This window comes from Amblyomma mixtum, chromosome 3 (genome assembly GCF_055824585.1).
Source record: "Amblyomma mixtum isolate Tamu chromosome 3, ASM5582458v1, whole genome shotgun sequence".
Taxonomy (NCBI): Eukaryota; Metazoa; Arthropoda; class Arachnida; order Ixodida; family Ixodidae; genus Amblyomma; species Amblyomma mixtum.
The window spans coordinates 198,112,181-198,135,275 of record NC_143014.1 but is presented as its reverse complement, the minus strand read 5'-3'; the positions used below and the strand labels follow the sequence as shown (position 1 = coordinate 198,135,275).

General features: G+C 46.3%; 2 protein-coding genes across 2 annotated transcripts in view; one reads left to right on the top strand and one right to left on the bottom strand.

Annotated features, from left to right (window-relative positions):
• Nucleotides 1–10,894: 10,894 nt before the first annotated feature.
• LOC149353244 (intraflagellar transport protein 172 homolog) overlaps nucleotides 10,895–23,095 on the top strand; it is a 41,988-nt gene continuing 29,787 nt past the window's right edge. The window contains exons 1-2 of the mRNA XM_089575779.1: nucleotides 10,895–10,977; nucleotides 13,669–13,817. The gene's annotated coding sequence lies outside the window, so the exon portion shown is untranslated. The remainder of the gene's footprint in view (nucleotides 10,978–13,668; nucleotides 13,818–23,095) is intronic.
• LOC149353245 (kelch-like protein 10) lies at nucleotides 15,546–22,135 on the bottom strand. Its single transcript, XM_089575780.1, has 6 exons — nucleotides 21,902–22,135; nucleotides 21,185–21,391; nucleotides 19,299–19,507; nucleotides 18,243–18,475; nucleotides 15,764–15,950; nucleotides 15,546–15,612 (listed from the first exon to the last, which is right to left on the bottom strand). The coding sequence occupies exons 1-6, from the start codon at nucleotides 22,133–22,135 to the stop codon at nucleotides 15,546–15,548; spliced, it is 1,137 nt and encodes a 378-aa protein (XP_089431906.1).

The window sequence follows — 23,095 nt, the reverse complement described above, 5'->3', positions numbered from 1 at the left end:
AACTATTAATTATAAGTTAACTAACCTACTAGTTAGCACATCTTAGCTGTATTCCGATGTAGTACAACGCTGAAAATGCTATGCAGAAAAAAGCGCTCTTTGATCTAAAAAAACTATTTTTAAAAATTGTGTAAAATCTTAGGTGAAACACCCTATATATAATGGATAGTGCTGTTAGGCTTTAATTGCGAACAGTGTGGACACCAGTGAAAAAGAATAAGGGAGTAATAATGGGTGTTAGAATTTTTTTTATGTGAGTAGCCGCAGTTGTGCCTCCACACGACGGGTTCGGCATCACACCATGTCACCGCCCATCGTGCCTTATTAATTCTGGTGGCGCGCTGTTGACAAAACTGAAAAAGCGAGCAACTGCCAGCGCTCTGAAAACTGAATGTTTTCACTTTGATAGATAAATGTCCTTGAATAGTACTGTCATCTGAAGGTAGAACTTTAATCTTGAATTCATTAAGCGCGCCAAGAGTTCCAGCGTAGCTACAGATGTTTCTCGAGGCCGAGTAATGGATGTCCATAACTGTGAGTTGGCACTCAGCCTATAGCACTTCTTGGACGTCATCCATCATGGCACCCAGTTTATAGCGTCGCAATTTAATCTTTTTAGCGTGAAACTCAAGCTTTCCCAAAAGGGCTCTCAGTATATATTCCCGAGTCCTGGCAACGCAGTCGTCTGTCATTAGAAGCTGCGGGAATTGCAGCAGATGACAAAACCACTGAACATCAGAGAAAAGCAGTGTAAATATGACTACCGGAGGTATGAAGAAATGAAAAAGCTTTGAGAGTGCCAATCTATTTCTGGCTGTCCCTCTACCGTGAATTCCAACTTCAAAACAGTAATTTTTCCTTTTACAAAAGTAACAAAACTTTGTCTATTGTCTTTCCCAGCCTTTTCGTGGGTGTATTGCTGCACTATTATTTTATTTATTTTTTTCAAAATTTACAGACAAAGTTTTGCAAAACTGTCCGATATTAGGATAAGCGCAGAGAGCCAGAACTAAAAAAAAGAACACAGTGAAGGGAACGGTTGCTCAGCACAGGCACTACGCCCGTTATTGCAGGCAGTGCCGTCTCTGTGACAACTGTGAGGGTAACAAGCGGACTTTGCTCCCGGTTGCATTCTTCAACCTATATATATATATATATATATATATATATATATATATATATATATATATATATATATATATATATATATATATATATATATATATATATATATATATATATATATATATATATATATATATATATATATATATATATATGTTTTCAGTTTTGTTCGCGGTACTGTAGGACCTTCTCAGAGCAGCATGAGAGTGTCGTTCTAGTTTAGCGGCGGCGATCTGCGCAAGAAGGCCCGAGTATTGAAACTCCGCTACACCCCCTTAGTCTAGGAGAGCATTATAGCTGCAATGAGAGACCGCCTTGCCTGTTTATTTTAGGTTGCGTTGTGGCAAATGAAGGCCAGAGAACTGTATCACACCGGACTGTGAGAAACCTGAACTACGCCGCGAGGAATAAGATGAGAAGGAGCAAAAGCAGATTGAAAGAAATAAGTGCGTGCCACGCACGGTTTAAGGACAGTGTGGGTAGCTTGAGCTGGCTTTGTAAACTTGGCATTGGTTGGTTTATTGGTTTATTGGGGTTTAACGTCCCAAAGCGACTAAGGCTATGAGAGACGCTGTAGTGAAGGGCTCCGGAAATTTCGACCACCTGGAGTTCTTTAACGTGCACTGACATCGCACAGCACACGGGCCTCTAGAATTCCGCCTTCAAGAAATTCAGCCGCCGCGGCCGGGATCGAAACCGCGTCTTTCGGGTCAGCAGCCGAGCGCCGTAACCACTGAACCACCGCGGCGGGGCTAAACTTGGCATTGGTGCATTTAAGCTATCGTGCCTGATTCCGAGTTATTTTGACATGGATGAGCAATAAACCTTGTCAGGAAGGTAGAACCTCAGGACAGCATTACCTCACAGCTTGCCTGGCAGCTACAATTTCGACTTCTCCTCAAACAAGCTGTGCGCAACACATGAGAAATTGGCTGCCATGCGCTTTGTTTTAACACAATAGCCTTAAGGGCCTCGTGTCGCCGGTGTCGGCGTCGGCGGCGTTGGCCGTGAGCGGGAAATCCCAGAAGCATTAATAAATAAAACCGAGTAGGAAATGGGTCGAGTTGGGAAATCGAACCAAAGCCTTCGGAGTGCGAGACGAGTGCGCTAATCACTCCGCCAACAGTATGGTTTGGAATAAACAAAGGCACGTCTAGTGAATATGGTGTTTTAAAAGGGTGCTTTAGAGACATGTGCTGTGGTGTATATTAGTAATTATGAGCATGGAAATTACAGAAGTCGCAGTTATGCGAGTAGCAAAAGTACGTTTCCGCTACTTTTCCTCTTCGCTTGGTTCGCACATATCGCCATCAGGCGGCGCCCACTAAGACCTCCTCCTCGCAATGTACGCCACTGCCCCAACAGACAGCGCGCGACGGCAGCGCCTCCCGCTCGTCTCGTTCGGGCGCAGTGGGGCCGTGTGGGGGCGCAGGACTCACGCGGTGAGCGGCGAACAACGCAGCGCACATCCCAGGCGCGTTCACCACGAAACTTGCGGCTTGCTGCCCGTTCGTACAGCGCGGAAGCTATGCTGACGTTCGTGGCATTGGGTTTGTCGAGAACGATGTGCCGACGAACTACGACTGCAACTTGAGCTTAGGTGAGAAGTGAGAAAGACAAGGAATGAGAAGAGGAAAAAGAAGGCGCTATCGCGTCACTAAAGGTGCAGCTTAAGAGTCCTAACTTTATTGATTGTAGTATCTACGGCAGCTTTTATGCTTAAGACTACAGGAAAAGAAATTTTGTGAGCAGAAATTGGCGGGCACTGTCGCAGTAGGCAGCGTTCGTTTTAACGATCCAGATAATTTTCTTCTCGCGGGAGGTTTTCCTGTTCTCAGAAGCTACCATTCTTCGAAAAACTGCTAAATTTGATAGCCGTGTTAGCAGTCCTTGTTAAAGGCCTTAAGCTGCTTTCATCTTCACCGAGGGACCAAGTTTTTGAGCCAGCAAATGGTTAGTTTCATTAATGAGGCCAAGAAGTTTTACAGTTGTAGAGGGTATGCAACGAGAGCGAGCTAAAGCAGCGCCCTACTCGGCTTAAGAGATCTAACTCTTTGGCATGGCCACCGCAGGGAACACGTTTACGCGTCATTCACAATTTTAATGTCCAACTCTCGGGCTGCATCACAGAGTAGGGGTTCGCATTGCTGCAAGCCGGAACCACTCACATTTATGGCCCCAGGTCACAGTGCTGCTGCTGCCGTGCCAAGAGTTGCACTTGACTGCCGGTAGTAGAAGCTTGCCCATGACATTTAATTGTTACGACAACAATAATTCCGCCATCTTACTTCACAATCAACAGCACGAAGCCTGTTTCCGCTTATAGTAGGCGCATGCGCAAGAATGAGAGAAGTGGGCATTTCTAGTGTTCCGGAGGAACACTGCGAATACTGTCGGGCCGTAATGTCGGGCCGTATTTCGTTGTTCATGGCTGGCTGCCTATTGAGCCCGTGCCTAGCGGTTCCTTTGTGATTAACTACTCACAGACCACTTCATATTTCAACAGTTGAATCCGCTTCAATTAGACACACAAATGGGCCTTCCTTCAGGTCGGCTTTTCCGACAACCTGACTGCAGAGTTGGCCAGGCCTTGCGATGACGACGCGCATGTTACGGTCGAGCAACACCGCAATCAACTCTCGCCGAATGCCACCACTGCAGATGCACACATAGCTGATCTCTTCCTTGGTAGGAGTGCTTCATTTATTCGCACAGGACGTGCTGAGCGATCCGATATTTTGCGGTGAGCCTCGAGCACGACTGAAGTGTCTTAAATTTTGTCGATACCCCTCCTGGCTGTTGAACGTGCTGTGGCATTTTGATCTGTTGGCAATAAATTCCTGAGCTCTCTGAGCTGGCCAGTTTCATGACGATTGTGCGCGGACGCAGATTGCCCGAGCGCTCCTGCAAACAAAATAAAGGAACAATTTTTGAGTATTGCAAAAATTTTTTTCTGAACGCGCACGTGCACGTGAAATATCCCCTTTCATGTCTCACTAGTTAGTTTCATCCAAATGTATCGAACTTGCTAAGCAGCAGAGATGCTTTCCATTAAATCAGAAAGCTATTAACCAGGGCAAGGCAGGTTATGCATGCTTGCAGGTTGTAACTGAACTTACCCTCAAATTTAAGCGCCGCTCGCGCAAGCTGAGCTGAACTTTCGATCTCTAATCATTAATTTGTGTGACGAAGCCCTGTACTTTTGCCTGTAAAACGACACTCACCACGAGTGGCCAGTCGCCTCGCAAGTGCGAGGCCCTTCACGTAACAGGCGGCCATGGCACTGACCGGCTCGTTCAGTGGAACGGCGGACCGCCAGGTATTTGTCACGGGCGAGTAACGTTCAACTTCGGCTGTCGTGGTTCTTCCTGCGTTCAGTAAAAAGTAATGATCAAACGGCATTGTAGAGAGTCTTCAACAATAGAAAGTTATACAAGTCAGTGCGTCACTTGATTCTTTTTTTTATGTGCGTGAAGTAGAACACTAATAGGGGGCAGTATTGAGGCTGAGTACTGACCGTGTTCAGCCCTGTTTTTTAAAGCAGTCATGACTTCTTGGCGGTCATGTTTTTCTTGCCAGCTGAATAAGTCGAGAACTACGGCTCCATAGCCGTTCATTTATGCAGGAAGTTGAATCTGTTGTTTTATTTATTAAAACTTCAACAGCCAAACTTCAGTAAACTGAGAGCCGGAAATATATGTTGTTGTAAAAGATATATGAAGAAAGCTTTCCGCACTGCATACGAAGACCTCTGGAATAATAGAGATTCCCGCCGCCAAAACACAAAAAAGTGATCTTTCGACGCTGCGCTTAGCGCCTGCTTCTGTAGTTTTTCCACTAGGCAAACTTTCCCAGCTGCATTTTTGCGTGCAATTAGTGCCTCTGAAATCAAGTTTATGGCTTCTAATTGCTGATTTATTTCTTTTTGTTACCCTCATCCTCTTTATTCGCTAATATTTATTCTTACTGACGATTCTGACCTCAGAAATAAACGTGTGTGTGTGGGGGCGGGGGGGGGGGTTCTAGTAGCAGCCATATGCATGTAGCGTTGAAATCTGTGCTAAGCAGTCCTTGGGTTTCTTAAAAATGAGGGCAGCCCTGCGCCTATGCATTACACCTGCTATCTGAGTGTCCAGCAGCAAAACGTCCCAATTAACTGCCGATTGATTGATTGATTGATTGATTGATTGATTGATTGATCGAAGGAAAACAAAACGTTTTATTTCGTGAAAAGATTGGATTCTTCCACTCTGGACTTAAGCTTTCTGCAGAAACCACATTTGCCGAGCAAATGCAACTGGACAGGCAAGTATCTAAGTGGTAAAACGCAGATTCAAGCAGTTCCTTTGCTCGTAAAAGAAGCTGAGGAGACGCGGAGAGAGAGAGGTGTGCACCATTGAATCCGCCGATGACGTAAAGGTGTCCGTACAGCTGTGCCACAGCGAAAGTGCTGCGGCCCACGCACATAGGCGCCATGGTCTGCCAGGAGGACGGGGCTTTGTCCTTCTCGCTGGCGATCACTGCGCAGGGCGTGCAAGTCGGCAGACCACAAGTTTAGGCTGCGGGGAGAAACACATTGATATTGCCTTGTGCCTACCGACAGCCCATAGGCGACGAAGAGAAAAAATAAATTTCTTGCCTGGCTGGCGCACGCAATGAGTGCAAAACAATTCTACTCCCTTTGAGACTTGCGTCAACTGGAGAGACCTCAAATTGACAGAAAAAACTCACCAATGGATAGGCATCTAATACTTCGACGTTGGATGCGTAGTTGAAAAAAAAAATAATGGTGGCATAAGGGAGATGCTACCGTGTAGTGGCCCTATTTAACAGGCGTTAATGCAGTGTAAGAGAGCTCTTGAAACTACAGCCATTTCAGCCTTCCTCTCAAATGTTCTCGTATTGGCTCCCACCACGACGCCGAACACTGAAGGCAATTTATTCGTATTAGTGCGTCGCGTTTCGATTTTCTTCCGTAGAAACATATGAATTTACAGCAATAACGTTACTGCTGCTTTCCAGGATTCAAATTAAACGAAATTCGGTATTCACTTGCGATATGTTTCTTGAGCCTATACTGGGGTCTATTCAGCGCTCTTCCGCCGGCCTGAGACTCATATGCAACGGGACTAGGGCTGAGGGAAAGGACACCATGTTTTTTTTCACTATATTTGAATTAAATGACCGGGCTTCTATTTTCGCGGGACAAAGATAAAAATTTCCAGCTTGCTGCGGGCGTTGCTGAGCAAAGTCTCTCATGTTTCTCTGAACTTATTAAGAGGGACTATTTCTCCAAGACAGACTATCGAACTACCGGTAAACAGGATTCGCAGATTGGGGAGCCAGAGGTGCATGCAAGACACGGATAGATTCATGATGCTCACTGTGTTTTGAAGCGGTTGAGTACATTTTTCTGTCTGCAGAGCTCTGTAAACTACTATCTGTCCTTGGTACTCCAAAGTTCTCGTTGCCCGAAGCGCCTTTGTTTTTAAGTCGGCAAGATTGTGCTACTTCGGAAACCATCACCACCTTTTCAAGGACGTGCACTGATGCTTACCACACTTTCCTTGCAAGGGCATATAGAGGGTATGAAGTGTTAAGGGCCTTTATGCTGGAATTTATTACCCTCGTATAATTATGTTATCTTACCAACAGAGATAGAAATCACACCAATGGATAGAGATCAACAGAGATAGAGATCATACGAATAGAGATGGGAGGCTGACGGGAAACAAGCCTCTCCCAGACAGCTTGCCCAGCCAACTGTCCCTGGTGGGTTTATTTTGGTAGGAAGAACCCAGCGGCACATAAAAAAACATTCATGGAAAGCGATACAGAATTCGTCTAACTTTAATATACAAGGGGTATTAATAATGCCTTAACATAAGCAAACTACAATGACAAAAACAGTCAGACAGTAACATAAAATCTTGCGAATATAGGAAGCATTCAAAATGATGTTGTGCGTATGATGAGAAATAAAGGTACAGATAAATAAATTGAAGTTATTCGATTCGAAGGCGTTAAAAAGGGAAGGTAACTTGTAACAAACGCTTTTGTCGGGTATAAAGGCGAGTAGTATAAACTATCCAACTATTCTAGGCTGTTTTTCAGAGAATTTAGAAGTTACGGATTACAGAGCATATTACATCAAATATTGTCGTTCTAAGATCATCCGCTAACATACCGACAACAAAAAGACGTCAGACTCGCCGATCTACACCGATGGCAGGAATACAACTTGAATATGAATGGGCGGGCAATAAAGGATGATGTTTTTCGTGGACTCTTTTAGGGAACTTGCAATGCGTTCGTGGTTTCCCGAGAGGGAAGAACACGCCCGTGCGCTCGTTCTCTATCCTCACTGGTGCTGAGGCGGCAGCGGCCGTTGTATCTGCCGACGACGTAGATGCGCCCCGCCATCGCCGCCATCTGGTGGCTGCAGCGGGGTCCCGGCATCTGCTGCACCAGGCACCACGAGTTAGACGAAGGCGTGTACTCCTCCACGCTGCTCAGAATCACGAGGCCGTCGAAGCCGCCGCTCGCGTACAGCTTCCCTGCGTCGAACGGGCAGCGACACAGTGAGGGCGTGAGAACTGCTTCGCTTCAGACTTGCTCTCGCGATGACTCAGACTACACTGGATAAGTGCAGAGGTACGCGTGACATTTTGAAATCTGCATGCTTTGAAGCCATGTGCCTAACTGGAATCTGGGGTTTTACAGTTATCCCGGAGTACCCCACTTCGAACTCGACCACGGCAGCCGCGTTTCGATGGATGTGAAACGGAAAAGGCGCCCGTGTGCCGTTTAATGTCAGTGCACGTTAAAGATCCCCAGGCGTTCGATATAACTGCGGAGCCATCCACTACGGCACCCCTTTATCTTTTACTTCATTCACTCCCACCTTCACCCCTTTCCTTTCGGCGCGGTTGAGGTCTCCACAGAATAGTAACACAGTTACTACGCCATTTCTCTTCCTCAAAAATCACTTTTTTACAGCGATAACAACATTCCAATCGATGGCGTGGGAAAGGCGTGCTAGACGAGAGGAATACCGCAGTAGATGAACCTCAGGGCTTGTGCAGCTTTATTACGTGTAGAGGATGGATGCGGTGGTGGTCGACAGAAACAAGATGTAGCTGTGGGCAAGCAATTACGCCCCCAAATTTTGTGACAGATTCTTGATATGGCTGTCATGGGTTGTGGTAGCAATATCTCACGACGAATTTTAGTTACAACTAAGTGTGGAACATGGATCGGGATTTATCAGAGCCGCTACGACAGTAGCGAAATTTAGCGCAAGTCGTTGGCTTTGGCTGCTGTGTCGTGCTACGCAGAGCGCGGCAAACTCTTAGCTTTACTTTGACAAACGTTCTGAAATAATGCAAATCCTCAATCCTGTGCACACAACTTCGATAGCAAGAGCCATACGTGGCATGCAAATAACTTCCACAGCTTACCCCTTATAAAAATGGTCTATAGACTTTCTATAGATTTTTTATAGACTCTATAGCCATCCTATAGACTTTTCCTTTTGTCTATAGACAGTCTATAGAAAATCTATGGACTAAAGTCTATAGCTGCTTCAATTTCCTTTTGTCTATAGACGGTCTATAGACTCTCTATAGACTAAGGTCTATAGCCGCCTCAATTTCCCTTCGTCTATAGACTGTCTATAGACCCTCTATAGACTAAGGTCTACAGCTGCCTCAATTTCCTTTCGTCTATAGACTGTCTATAGACTCTCTATAGACTAAGGTCTATAGTTGCCTCAATTTCCTTTTGTCTATAGACTGTCTATAGACACTTTATAGACTAAAGTCTATAGCTGGCTCAAATTTCTTTTTTTCTATAGACTGTCTATAGACACTTTATAGACTAAAGTCTATAGCTGGCTCAATTTTCTTTTGTCTATAGACGGTCTATAGACTCTCTATAGACTGAAGTCTATAACTACCTTCATTTCCTTTCGTCTAAAGACGGTCTATAGACTCGCTATAGCCTAAGGTCTATAGCCGCCTTAATTTCCTTTTGTCTATAGACTGTCTATAGACTAAAATCTATAATTACTTCAATTTCCTTTCGTCTATAGACGGTCTATAGACTCGCTATAGAGTAAGGTCTATAGCCGCCTCAATTTCCTTTTGTCTATAGACTGTCTATAGACTAAAGTCTATAATAGCTTCAATTTCCTTTCGTCTATAGACAGTCTATAGACTCGCTATAGACTAAGGTCTATAGCTGCCTCAATTTCCTTTTGTCTATAGACTGTCTATAGACTAAAGTCTATAACTGCTTCAGTTTCCTTTCGTCTATAGACGGTTTATAGACTCGCTATAGACTAAGGTCTATAGCTGCCTCAATTTTCTTTTGTCTGTAGACTCTCTATAGACTGAAGTCTATAACTGCTTCAATTTCCTTTCGTCTATAGACGGTCTATAAACTAAGGTCTATAGCTGCCACAATATCCTTTCGTCTATAGACGGTCTATAGACTCTCTATAGACCAAGGTCTATAGCTGCCTTAATTTCTTTTCGTCTATAGACGGTCTATAGACTCTCTATAGACTACAGTCTATAGCTGCTTCAATTTCTTTTTGTCTATAGACGGTCTATAGACTCTCTATAGACTACAGTCTACAACTACCTCAATTTCCTTTCGTCTATGACTGTACACTAGAGATAGCCTACTGCCTATTGACCAGTCTATAACAATCGTAATTTTATCTAACAATGTTCGATACACTGACTTTCAACTAAGTCCAGAACAATGTCAATTTCTTTTTGCATTGCATGTTGAGGGGACCTGCATCTAGTGACCGCAACTAAGTCGGGAGTCCCCCACCTCCTTCGCTATTACGGAAATTAAAAAAATATTGCGTAAGGCCATTACAACACCCTCCTGTATATTGTTTTGAGCAGCATTGACAAGCTCCTTTTCGTTATACCGTGACGTATATTGCAATACAATTAGATATTTAATGCTAACAAGTAAGCCGAGGAAAGGCAGCCGTTCTTGAAGTAAGGGCGCTCGCAAACTGTACTACATCGAACGAATACGCTGTCCCTTAAAGGAATCGCTCTACACAATTCCATTCCATCTTTCGATCGTTACTGTCCAACGCGCTGAAATCAGAAACATTTTATCAACGGTTCTACATTTCTCTTTAAAACGTCCTGAAAATAAAGGGCGAAATACGGGTGTGAGAATTCAAGGAAGCGCCCATCCCTTAGAAACATCATAGATTAATCTCAAAGAGCCTGGTGCTCTGTGCGATTAACATCTGCCATTTCTACCTTTGAAGTTTGTATTCACGTGAATAAGTGCTGCGACGCGACAATCACAAAGCCAGTATTTTTTCGTTCCTACCCTTGCACCTGTTGCTTCGGAGCCGATGACACGCTGATGTGGCGCATATCAGTTTTCTAAACACGAACACACGCAAAAAAAGACGTTATGCTATGCAACCTTATAATTATTGTTTGAGAATTGTACCACATACTATTCGGTGGAAGATGCGGCGCGTATACCGACAAGAAGTTAGATTTCGGTTCTGTTTTCACGAAAACAATAGAATTTTAGAGGGTAAGCGAAGAATTTAAGCTTATAAACCAATTGCCTTCTGTGGTCTTAGATATCAGATCAAGCTGCACACGGCAAGAGTGCGAGCGATAAAGATACGACCGTGAAATGGGTTTCTGTTTCACGTTTTACCCATTTTACCGCGACTCCGCGAGACGGCGGAAAATCATTCGGGCTGTAAACAACCCTGTGCGCGGCTGCATCAATGGCGTTGGCGTGTGTTTCGCGGATTACGTTTTCTCCAAAATCCAGCTTCATCGTCCGCTTACGGTAAGTCTACACGTTTATATTTTATTCCTTTGGTCTCCTAAACCACTCTAAGCAGAGCTTTGTGTGCAGAACAGATTATGTGCGCAGTTACAAACGTCCTATCTTCGTTTCTAAGGCGGAAGCCATCGGGTTCTCGACTAATGCAGCTTATCTCTGTCCCGCTGTCATTACTAACGCGCGGAAAGGCAGTCTGTGCGATGCCCTTGATGATAAGCCGCTCCTCGCGAGCTGTCTACTAGATTTTTCGTGTTTCAAGGTAGATGCGCGGCCAGAAATGTCGTTTAGCCTGTGAATGACGGCCGAAATGGAACTGTGTGTTAGCGCCGTGTGAGCTCAATTTACTTTGCACCTCCGAAAACGTACTTACATGCAGTCTCGTTCAGTGGTGGATTACAGTTATTTTCATATCTTCGTGTTATCGCCTGTCTGGACCATGGAGTGCTGTTCTTTTTGAGGTGTGCATTTCTTGCTACGTATGGACGCTCGCTCGGTGCGCGTCGTGGACGCCGACGTTTCAGCAAAGGTGTCTTGTAACGCTATAGACTGGAGCGCGAGACGTTTGTCAAAGTTGTATTCAAGCGGCGCTGGAGGAATGCTTATAGTGTGATGGGTGAATAAAATTCGTTGCCGGCGCGAATGGCCGGCGTGCTCAAACACCGCGAAGAACCCACGAGCTCCATCCCATCTCCCCTTCGTTGCACACGTATGGATTAGTCCGTGTCTGTCATCAGAGCCGTTGGCCGCCGCCGCTGGCTTGCGGGCACTTCATTTTGAAAGCTGGGTAAAGGTCGGCTCGACAAGAGGTGGCTTACATTTCCTTCCGAGTGGTTCGTGCATGAATCGCGCTCACGCGTGCACAGATGTGACTCGCCGCTTATTTGCGCCTAAAATTAAATTAAGCTATCGTGTTATTATAGCTGCGCCTGTTGAAGGCGTTAATTGTTTCATTGAAATACTTCCTACTTTGAGCACGTTCAATGCTTTCGCTGATTTTTCTAGCAGCGTTTGGTTAGGCTGCCTCCATGCAAGAAACACACCTCTTTACTGCGCTGTTGGAGCTGCACTTGAAGGAAAAACTAAGTGAATTTCAGACGGTATTTTATCGTGACAGTAATTTGCTGTCTCAACCTCGCGACTGCTTTTGAAACGGCGCAGCTGCAGCCTCTGTGTGCTATATTAGTTTTCTGAATAATGAGCGCGGCATGGAAGCGCTGCAACCCGCTTGTTTCTAAGAGCGCGCGCAGATGTACGAGTATGCTGTTCCGTCATTGTGCTTCAAGTTATAGGCGCAAATCTGTGGTGAACTGGTTGCTTCTGCCTGCTGGTTTTGTATACCTTGTGCCCGTTTGAGTATCGGCTTACGTACACTCGGCCAAATCTTTAACTGGCTTAGGTGTTGCATCGCTAAATGCACCTTGTAAAAAGGTGCCTTTTGGCTATACTGCTGGCATATTCATGTTGTAATTTGACGCGTGAGATGGCATTTCATAGTTTCTTTTTGTTAATATAATGTATGAGTGGAGTACTTGCATGTTTAGATCAAAGTTATCAGAAATATTCATCGTCTGCTGCTACGAAGAGCCGAAACAAGCGGAATACGCAGCAATGGTTCTGGTGGCGCATTTGCACTAATCTGGGTAAACGACTTGTCCGCCATGAAAGGAGTGGTACTTTACCCAGAGGATGAGGTCATATGGACCAGATCCATTGCTGCGTATGCCGCTTGTTTCAGCTGTTCGTAGTGGCAGACGAATGTTTCTGATAACGTTGATCGAAAGACGCAAGTACTGCACTCAAACATTATATGAACAAAAAGGAACCACGAAATGACATTTCACTCGTTAAATTACAGCATGAATATGCCAGCAGTGTAGCCGAAAGGCACCTTTTTTACAAGGTGCATTTAGCGATGCAACAGCCGAGCCAGTTAAAAATTTGGCCGGGTGTACCAGGCTTAATTCACGCAGGGTATTCTGAAGCGCTTCTTCTATAGCGGTTATAAGAATAAATGCTGCAATATTTTCCTTTTTGGATCCCTCTGTAAGGTGCACTGAATCTGTATTTTATGGAGGTGGCATTCTTAACAGCTCCTTGCGAGTCAATGCAGATATGTGGCACAATTGTTCGAAGTCTTCTGTTACAAATAGTGTAAAAGGATTGCCATAAAGAGATCAGTATTGGTTGTAACAGTATTGCCATACAGAAATCAACATCAGTACTGGATTCAGAGTAGAGTGCTCCAGGGATTAGGGGTCTTTGTTACAATGTTTTATGACGACACTTATAATCTGTCGTGTATTTACTGAAATGATTGAGCCGGCGTGATAGCTCAGTGGCTATCATGTTTGTATGGCGACCTGAAAGATTGAAAGTTCGACATGAAAGTTCGTATGGCGACCTGAGGTTCGATTCCGGCCAAGGCGGTCGCATTTTAATATAGACAAAATGCTGAAGGCCTCTGTACTCTGCACAGGTAGCCGAAATTATTCCCCAGCCTTTCACTGCAGCGTCTCGTAGCCTGTGTCGCCTTGGGTCTTTGAACCCCATAAAACAAAACCAAAAGATCAAGATTGCCTTTCTAGAATGGCATAGCCAGGATATGCCTTGCATTGTAAAGCACATGTGTAGAGATGGAATGGGAATTTTTTTTCAGTTCCTCTTATATTATTTTTTTCCCTTTGTGCTGTACAGGTAAACATGCTCGGATGATTTACTGCAGACAACAGGCCACAAGAATGCTTCTGAGGAAACTAGCCGGACTGTTACTTTCAACTTTTATGTTACTGTGGTGCATGTATTGCATATTCCTAGCCTGGAGAGCTTGGAAATAAACTAAATTTGTAAGTATATTGATTGTTTCATGTGTGAACTGTCTGGTGACCTTTTTCAATGACTGTGGACAGTCTATAGGCAGTCTATAGGTAGACAGAGGTCTATAGACTGTCTATAGACAAAGGTCTATAGCACTGCCAGGCCACACACCTATAGAATGTCTATAGACAGTCTATAGACATATGTCTATTGGACCAGTAGACTTTTGTCTGTAGACTGTCTATAGACAGTAATCTACAGGAAGTCTATGCCCATAAGTCTATAGGTCGTCTATAGTCCGTCTATAGACAAGTGTCTATAGACGGTCTATAGACAGCTCTATAGGAAATGTATGACCATAAGTCTATAGATCGTCTATAGACTGTCTGTAGACCTGTGTCTGTAGACTTCCTATAGACCTATAGACTTTCAGTAGACATTTGTCTATAGACTGTCTATAGTCAAAAGTCTACTAAAAGTGTATGGCCATAAATCTATAGACTGTCTATAGACCAGTCTAAAGGATTTGTCTATAGACAGTCTATAGACTATATAGACTAAAGTCTATAGACAGTCTATGGACTGTCTATAGAAATTTTTATAAGGGACTACAGTCACACCTTCACTTTGAAAGGACGCAAAAGAGCGGAAACGCCGGGATATACCGTATATCGTTTAAGCATTGAGTTACTTCTCGAGTAGGTTGTTTAGGGTGCGCGCGAGAAAAATAGGTGTGAGCGGAGTCTGTCGTTCACACAGTAACACTGGTTCACACCTACCTCTGAATGCGCAGGCTGCACCGCCGCTGCGCGCCCTGCTCATCGAACACACCGTAGTCCACTGGTTGGAGACGGGGTTGTACCGCTCCACACTGGCAGTGCGACCGGTGTCTGCATCAAGGAGCCCCAAATGACAATGACATTTCAGAAAAATGTAAACAATGAACAAACGCTGTATTAAAAATGTAATCCCTATAGTTAGTCTACTCGCTCAATACCAAAATTACTAAAGATTTATCGAGTTCAGGAATGACGAATGCTCCCATATAAGGCAAGTTTGTTCCCCACGACCATGTTCTTAGGGCACGCACGAATGGAATAAACATTGCCGGTTCCTCCCAAAGCCTAGCCAATTAGAGCTCACGCAAAAACGCTCGACTGCGCGAACGCATACCGTCGCGTCCCCCGATGGCGTAGACGTAGTTGTCCAGGGACGCGACGGCTACATAGCCGCGGGCCGTGTGCATGGCCGAGCAGGGACCCCACACACACAGCTCGGTGTCGAAGCGTTCGCAGGAGCGCAGGTACGAGCTTCCCCGCATTCCGCCCACCACGTAGATAAACTTGCCCACCATCGCTGCGCCGTGGTACGCCCTGGAAATGATCAGGAGTTTACCGCTCTCACATTGCACACCCTGCCCTGCAGCCATTGCTTGGGCTCGTTTTATTATAGGTGACAAATGCAACGTGGAAAAAACTATCCAAATGTGCCCTGTAAAACAATATTTCAGTTGGGGGAGATTAGTTACTAAAGCAGATGGTCTTCATTTCAAAGGCGCGTAAGCCCGGTTGTCGGAGGCGCTAATGGAGGTCTACTGCTTGTTCTCGCTAGCAGCTAATGTTGTGTTTGGTGTGTTCGCGGTTCAGTTGACTTGTTCACATATCATTTGCAGCGGACGGTTCGACTGGTGGCGTCATCATCATCATCAGCCTGACTACGCCCACTGCAGGACAAATGACTCTCCTATATATCTCCAGTCAACCCGGTCCTACGCAAGCTGAGGCCACTTGGTACTCGGAAACAATGCGCAGCGACCTCTCAACACTGTCACGACAGAGGGAAGCAACGATGGCACAGAAAGGGTGAAGGAAGCGTTTATTTTAGTTCTATTCCAAAAATTGAGAGGGCGTATGCTTCGACCTCGGCTCGCTCGTGGTACACGAAAGAACCCTTCAATGCGAATCGTGCATCTTGCCTGGGAGTCGTGCCCCGCATGGTGTGCATGAGCCAGCGATAGGCCCGCGGGTCGTACACCTCGACGGCATCCCGTTCCTCTCCAGAGCTCCAGCCGCCCACCGTGAAAAACACCTCGTGCGGCACGCGCGGAGCCCAGCGCTCGGGATTCGCTCCGGCGCAGCGCTCGCAGGGGAACCGAAACAGGGCTGCGATGGTTGCGGACAGATCGGGAGAATGGGGCATTTTCGTCTGGCGAGTCGAAAATAATGGGCTGTTTTACCCAACGTGTTTAAGTGTAATGACCTGCGGCGCAAACTAATCAACATGAGCCCACCATGCGGCTACGGAGGGAAGCTATGAAGCTTTCTTCAATGTCTGGTCGCGGTATCAGGGAGTCTATAACCATATTCGCGGTAAAAAACTTTGAGATCATTGCGGCCACGCGCATTGGAGCAATGCGAAAGCAAAACGTCCCCATACTATATCGACGTCCGTGATTGTTGTGACGCCCATGTACTATATCGACGCCCATGGCTGTTTTGACGTCTAAGTGTATTTTTCGCGTCTTTTTGCATTTAATTAACTGATTACACCTCATTAACCAACTATTTCCCACGGCAACATTTTATCACACACTATTTATCGCAATCACACTTTCACACATTTATTATCAGAGAACGACGTGAGCATGCGGACAAAATTTGCGGACACGTTTTGAGGAAACTTTTTGCTGACTCGACAGAGCCATATAATTCTTTCGCATTGAGATGATTACAAAGCGATTAAGCAAGTCAGACAGTGGCTCCTCATCTAAGCAAATAAATACCGTGAAAAGGGCCTGCTCTACTTGTGCTGTTAGGAATATAACTTGGCCAAAATGTGAGGGCACAGAAATGAATGATAGCGATAGCGACGAAATAACAAACGACGGACAAGCTCTTGTCCTTTCGCAGTTTTGTCATTTTTCACTGCCTAGTAGACCAATTTCGCGCGACAGAAGACGTGCATGACTGAACGGTACTCACTGAAGAGTGCAGGTTAGTTTTAGATTTCTCACGAAATATGAGTGCTAAAGGGCTCTAACCTGTAGAAGAACTGCACATTGGGCTAATTGGTGTAGATTCATAATGGTGGTTCAACAGCGCACACACATGCAGACCAAGAAAGAGACAAGACACACATCAGCGCTGGCGTGTGTGTCTTGTCTCTTTCTTGGTCTCTGAGTGTTTGCGCTGTTGAACCACCATTATGGTTCTAACCTCAAGATGGTAAGAGATTGTCACAAGTGCAGTAGCTGTGGGCGTTCTGTGGTAGCAGGTACTGCGGCCGTTTACGACAACCTCTCTACATATGCGCGCATTTTATTTCATTTCATTTACTTTACCCAAAGGGCTTTCGCCTTTCCGAGGGGTCACGATAAAAATTTCACTGTCGTAGTGACGAGTTGAAACAGAGAGCTTATCGACAGCACTGAGATCGCTCAAACCTTGTTGGGCTTTATTGCCAGCTTTTAATGCTGTACATGTTACGAATGAAATGAAAACGTAACGGCTCATTATATTTATACAGAAAATGACGACGCTGGCAGGAGCTCGGAGCTGAGCGCTCACGTTATGCCCGCCAGAGATCAAATCCTTGGTTCACTTTCGGTCAAGTTGGGTTCTCCGGCTTGCTTCAGCGCAAGTTGTGCCGGAGGTGTCTGGTGTCCAACAATTTAGTCAGTGCCGGGGGTAGTAGCACACGCATGGTGGCGCGTAACGATATTAACGTATAGAGCTGCTCTTTTAAAGTTGACCTCTTTAAGACGCACATCTTAGGCTGCTGGTCTAGAAAACACTTATGCTATTGACACCCTGCCTGATGTTCAATTTGTATCCCATGTGCACCAAAGTCCAGTTTTGTTCGGCATGGCCGCAAGTGAAGCGGGTAATTCCTCGTGGTGAACCAAACAACTTGAGGCTATAGGAGCGCGCAAACATGGAGGTAACGTACACGAGGGCCAACTTTCAACCTATGTCAGTCGAGTGGTCAGGTACGCACATATATCTCTGCACGAAAGAACTGTTTTCTTGTTTCTGTTTTTCGGGACTTCCTTGATGGATTTTTTTCTTTTTGGTCTAGTTCTTCGAAACTGTTTCAAAATGGTCCTAACAGATCTTGCTCTCTGTGTGCTTTCAATAAGCAGCCAGCGTATCGCGAACGAAGAGTGCAAAGTACGAGTTGCAATGGGAGTATACCAGACGCGTATACTCCCACCGTGCCCGGGTTGTATTGAATCCGCTGTATATCAGGTAGCCGAGGAGAGGACTAATCACTAAATAACAAGATCCCCCAAGAACGTGCTCACGTGATTTAGTGGAGCCAGAAACAGTTCGGCGATTGAAGCTTGCAAAACCGGCAGCAGATCAACTGACCGTAAATGGGAAGCAGCATTTTTCTGTAAACGCTGCTTTCCTAATTCAGCTACTGAGAGGTGGTCACTGCGGATGCCAACTCACCACCCTTGGGCGCATTGGGTGCAACGCTTCCACTCGACCCTGCGTCGCCGTGTCGGGGGTTCGCAGCGGCAAGCGCTCTGCATGCCTCCAGCCCGACGCCTTCCAAGTGCAGCAGCCGCAGCGGGCTGGGTGAGCACACGCAGGGTCCCGTCCGTACGGCCTCGCACACTGCCGTGTGATATTCTTTGCTACTGGCAAAGGTCGGGTTCACCTGCCGAAACTCGATGAGAGTCCTGCGCCACACGAGCGTATCAAAACCATAGTTTTCTTGGACTGGATTTTACGGCTTCGATCACAAAATCCCGCACGCAATAAAATCTCCTTTGAGTGAAAGGATGTTTGGTACTGGTGGCCGAGAGATTGGTTGCGGTGACGTTGAGCTTGGAAATGTTGCGACCGGTTGCGAGCTCGTCGGTACCTCGGCTTTTGTTTCTTCGACTAGCGCCATTAGCTTGGGCCGATCACGAACCGAGATTCCAGCAAGAGCATTCTGAGTGCGCACTTTTGCGCGCATGAAACTAATGGCTGCTGTGACGGCAGTCTCGATAAAGGCACCAAGACCCAGTGTCAGAAGGCCAATGTACTGCAACAGACCATTGGCTAATAGAGAGAGAGATAATATACTGGCTTAATAATTCTACCAAATTGGGCTGCCGGAAAAGAATGCTCATTGAATGATAATTGCATGTCTCTTGAAACACAAGCATTCAAGCGTCGTTGTCTGGCCCTCTGAAGAGGTTACGTTAAGCTGGAGACTGCCACCCCGCTTCCAAGCTATCGTTAGTTGCGTAGGCTTTGGGAATAATTTCAATTTCAGTTACAATTTTCCTCGCGTACTAAAGTAAGCCTACCTGCTGTAATAATATGAGAGCCGCGGAAGTGCAGTTTTGCGAATTCGTTTCCATGAGCTTTGCTTCAGTGCTGCCACGCAGACTTTAATAGGAGGAATGCTGCTTATACAGTGGTAAGCGGAGATTATGTGTGTAGCCGCGTGCACTCTCGAAAACAAGTGTAGCATGCGTTAAGTAGCCCTTGGGTACAGAGTGCCCCACTTACGATTCTCTGCACAGGCCGATGCGCGCGCACTGTAGCAGCATGAACAGGCCGGCATTCCGTTCTTTTGTGCGCGCACGGCCTTGCGTGTACCAGAGACGGACGGCATGCAGCACGTCCACCTCGTCTCGCACGTTCAGCTCGCTCGAAGAAAGCAGCTCGACGAGCAGCCCTGTTGAAGCCCTCGAAAACTCGCTACTGCTTCGCCATACCTGCACGCAGTGAGCAACAGAAATCAAACGTGATATTAATCAGCCGAATGTTGCGACGAACTTCAACTAATGATACGCTTCCTACTTTAGAAACGATTTCTTAGCCTTGAGCGCAAAGTGTTAACAGAAGCCTCATGCCCCGCCGCGGTGGCTAAGTGGTAATGGCGTTCGGCTGCCGGCCCGGAAGACGCGGGTTCGGTCCCGGCCGTGGCAGCTGAATTTCGATGGAGGCGGTATTCTAGAGGCCCGTGTACCGTGCGATGTCAGTGCACGTTAAAGAACCCCAGGTGGTCGAAATTTCCGGAGCCCTCCACTACGGCGTCCCTCATAGCCTGAGTCGCTTTGGTACGTTAAACCCCAATAAACCAAACCAAGAAGTCTCTTGCGCAAAGATACCGGCTGCTATGAATATGCAGTGTTGGCGTAGATGGCAGCGCCAAGCAGTTGTTTACGTCTGGGACAATTGCGCTGAACAGGCAGGGTAGATTAAAAACGTGTTCGAAAAAATAAACAGCCTCTAATATTTCCTAACACAAAAACCGATGTCTAATCTCTGTCATGATATATTTTGCGTCATTTGAAGCTACCCTTTTCCGCCATTTCTTCATGAATGTTTAATTTTCGAGTCACGTGAAATTATTAACTTGCGTATCCGTAACATGTAAGAGAAGGTTTCTGTGGAAATATATTTGCGACAAGCAGACGAAACAAGTAATTTGGAGACATTTATCGAGGCAAACTTTTAAACATAAGCTTTCTTTTTCGCAAGTGAACTCCTGCTTAGACGAACTGTGCGATACATACACTGAAGCAAATTTAATGAATTCACGCTTCACAATGCTTCTAGTGCATCGCACACGTTTCTTGCACCATTGAAAAACGAGGGTTTGCGATATGCCTAAGCTTCCTGTAGTTACCGGGCCGGAACGGACTTTCGAACCACGTGGCTTTTAGTCTTCCTGAGGCAGGCGCGGGCGACATCACGTGGCACGCATGCTAATGTAGAGGAAGCAAGTGTGCATCCCGTGTGGCCCAGCTAGTTTTGAAGACGGAGCTAGAAAATTCAGGAGGCGAAGGCAAACAGTCGCAGTGTCATCTAGGCAGCCAACTGGGCCCAAAAGGAATCGATGGACCTGCAGCATGAGGACTAAATTGCTGTCAACCTCGAACCATTTTCACACAACCTTCGCCACACTGATATCGGTGGCTGAAATTTCTGCTCCAAAACGCAGATGTAAGACAATAAGCATTTCATGCGTAACTTTCATATTATAAGCACCACGCTGCGATCTCATACGCCTCGGTAGCCGAACATCCTGGTTAAACATCCGTCGCAGTGTTATTTAATACGCTCACATGTCGGATAGTGCAGCAATTGACAGTGATGCTCGCAGTACCTCGATTATGAATCACTATTCACCCACATACCGTATTTGCCAAAAGTAACCGGGCAACAGTGGTTTCTTTCTTAGCCACTTAGCGAAGCACTTACTCTGGCAGCCCTTAGGCTCTGAATATATTTAAAGGTGAACCTTTATCGTCACATTTTGACACCTTTCGGTCTTTACAGGCGCCTCAGAGGCTTCGTTTTATGGTTGAGAAGCAAAAACCTGTTGCTCGGTTGCTTTTGGCCAAGCGGGTACATCTTCCATCGAAAATAAAGAAGCTCTCACTCACCGCGCCGAAGTGTTCGCGCACAAAAGAGAACACAGTGTCTCGGAATCTCGGCCAGTGGTGCCACAGCGCCAGTGCGGCTAAGCCGAGACAGTTGTCGACGTCCATGTTGTGCAGCAGGTGGTCCAGGCACAGGTCTCGGGCCTCCTCCATCAGCAGCATGTCGGCAGCCGCCAGCACATCGGCCACGTTGCCGTTGTTGATGCGCAACTGCAGTGATGGTCACAAACACATTTGTATCATAAGCAGGAGAACTCTTGAAAAAGAAAACTTATCCTGTTTTTCTTCTACATATTCTGCCGTGAGTTTAGGCAGAATATGTAAAAGAAAGCCGCCTGATTTCAGGTACCTACTAACCATTGCAAAAAAAAAAAATGTATGCTTCCGTTTTTTATTGAAACTAATGCTGATGCATATGCGAGGTGCCACTTAGCATTGCCACGGCAGAACATCGCTTCCCTACCACCAGGACGCTTGCCTCCTGAGCAACACGGAGATTCTTAGGTGTAACTGAAGTTGCAGTGCTCTAGCATTTTCCTGCATGCTGCGGACACAGCACTTCAAAACCGTTACTGCGACTTCTCAGAAAGGGATGCTTTAACACCCTACTGTCTCGCCATCTCTAGGTTTCTATTGCAACCACTGGCGAGACATCAGGCTCATTATTACGATGCTTGGCTTCTCAACTCCTCCACCTGTTAACCCCTTCCCGAGGCTTGCCTCATCCGCGTAGTAGTAGCCAAGGAGGATGTCGAGCACGGACGCCGAGACCCCCGTGAGCAACATCTCCCTGCGGGAACCGTACTCGGCGCGGAACGCCGCCCGGAAGAAGGGGCTCGTGGTGCAGAGGAAAGACCGGTGGGCCTTGAACTCGCCGCCGTCGTCGGTGCGAATCAGGCAGTCGTAGCAGCCGTCGCCGCCGGGAAGCAGCAGTTGCCTGAAGAAGACAGACATGGCTTCCGAAAGAGATGGTGACTTGTACTAAGAGCCTTCTGCGCTGTTCGCGAGCCCCACGCGAAACCATGATTTCGTTTTCTTCTACCCACTTAGCTCAAGTAACCGGGCAGAAAAAACATCGCTTCGGCGGTGAAGCTAGATACTGATAATTGAGTGAACGGCAAAAACTCCGGGTGCACTTTGTCTAAAGTGGGTAGAGGTGGAAGCGTTTTCCGCACCACCTTCGCTGTTTCTGTGGCACTGGTGGCGTCACATATAATTGAGTACTAATTACTAAGTGATGACAAATCACTAATTAATGGTTAATTACTGATTAATGCGTGAATACTAATTAACTGCAAATTAATGAAGCTTAAGCTTCGCCTTTAGGAGTGGAACGCGATAGCGCGTTGTAGCGCTTCCAGGGAGCCCACGGGAACGCCACCACCCGTTCGGCGTGATGCCTTGCCCTTTGAACGCAACGATTTTTGAGGAAAGGAAATGGCGCTGTAATTCTCTGTCAACTCGGTGGACATCTGAATCTAAAAACGTTGACCTGAACCGCACCGTAGAGGAAGGGAGGAAGTGGGAGTGAAAGAAGATAAAGAGGAGCCGTAATGAAGAAAATGAAAATAGTATTTGAGGAAAGGAAATTACGCAGTAACTGTCTCACATATCTCGGTAGACACCCGTCAACATTCAGGGGGGCACTTTTTTGACCTAAAGTGTGGTCACTGATGTGTGGTTAAGATGTTCAGCTTCGCCCCTAAGAGTGGAACGCGACAGCGTCTTGCAACGCTGCCAAGGAGTCCATAGAACGCCATCGCCCATTCGGTTCTACGCCTCGCTCGTCGGTAAATTGGTTATTGAGGGAAGGAAATGTATCTGTCTCATTTGTCGGTGGACACCTAAACCTCGCCGGAAGGGAATGGAGGAGGATGAGAGTGAGTGAAGACACCGTATTCACTGGACACGCCT

Bases quoted from the DNA above. Each gene is read 5' to 3' on its own strand.
- LOC149353245 (XM_089575780.1), bottom strand. From the start codon at position 22,135: ATGTCTGTCTTCTTCAGGCAACTGCTGCTTCCCGGCGGCGACGGCTGC. The intron at 19,508-21,184 runs GTGAGTGAGAGC...CACTGCGTGCAG, and splicing joins TGCGCGAACACTTCGGCGCG to GTATGGCGAAGCAGTAGCGA. The intron at 15,951-18,242 runs GTGAGTTGGCAT...CAACCATCGCAG, and splicing joins ACCCAATGCGCCCAAGGGTG to CCCTGTTTCGGTTCCCCTGC.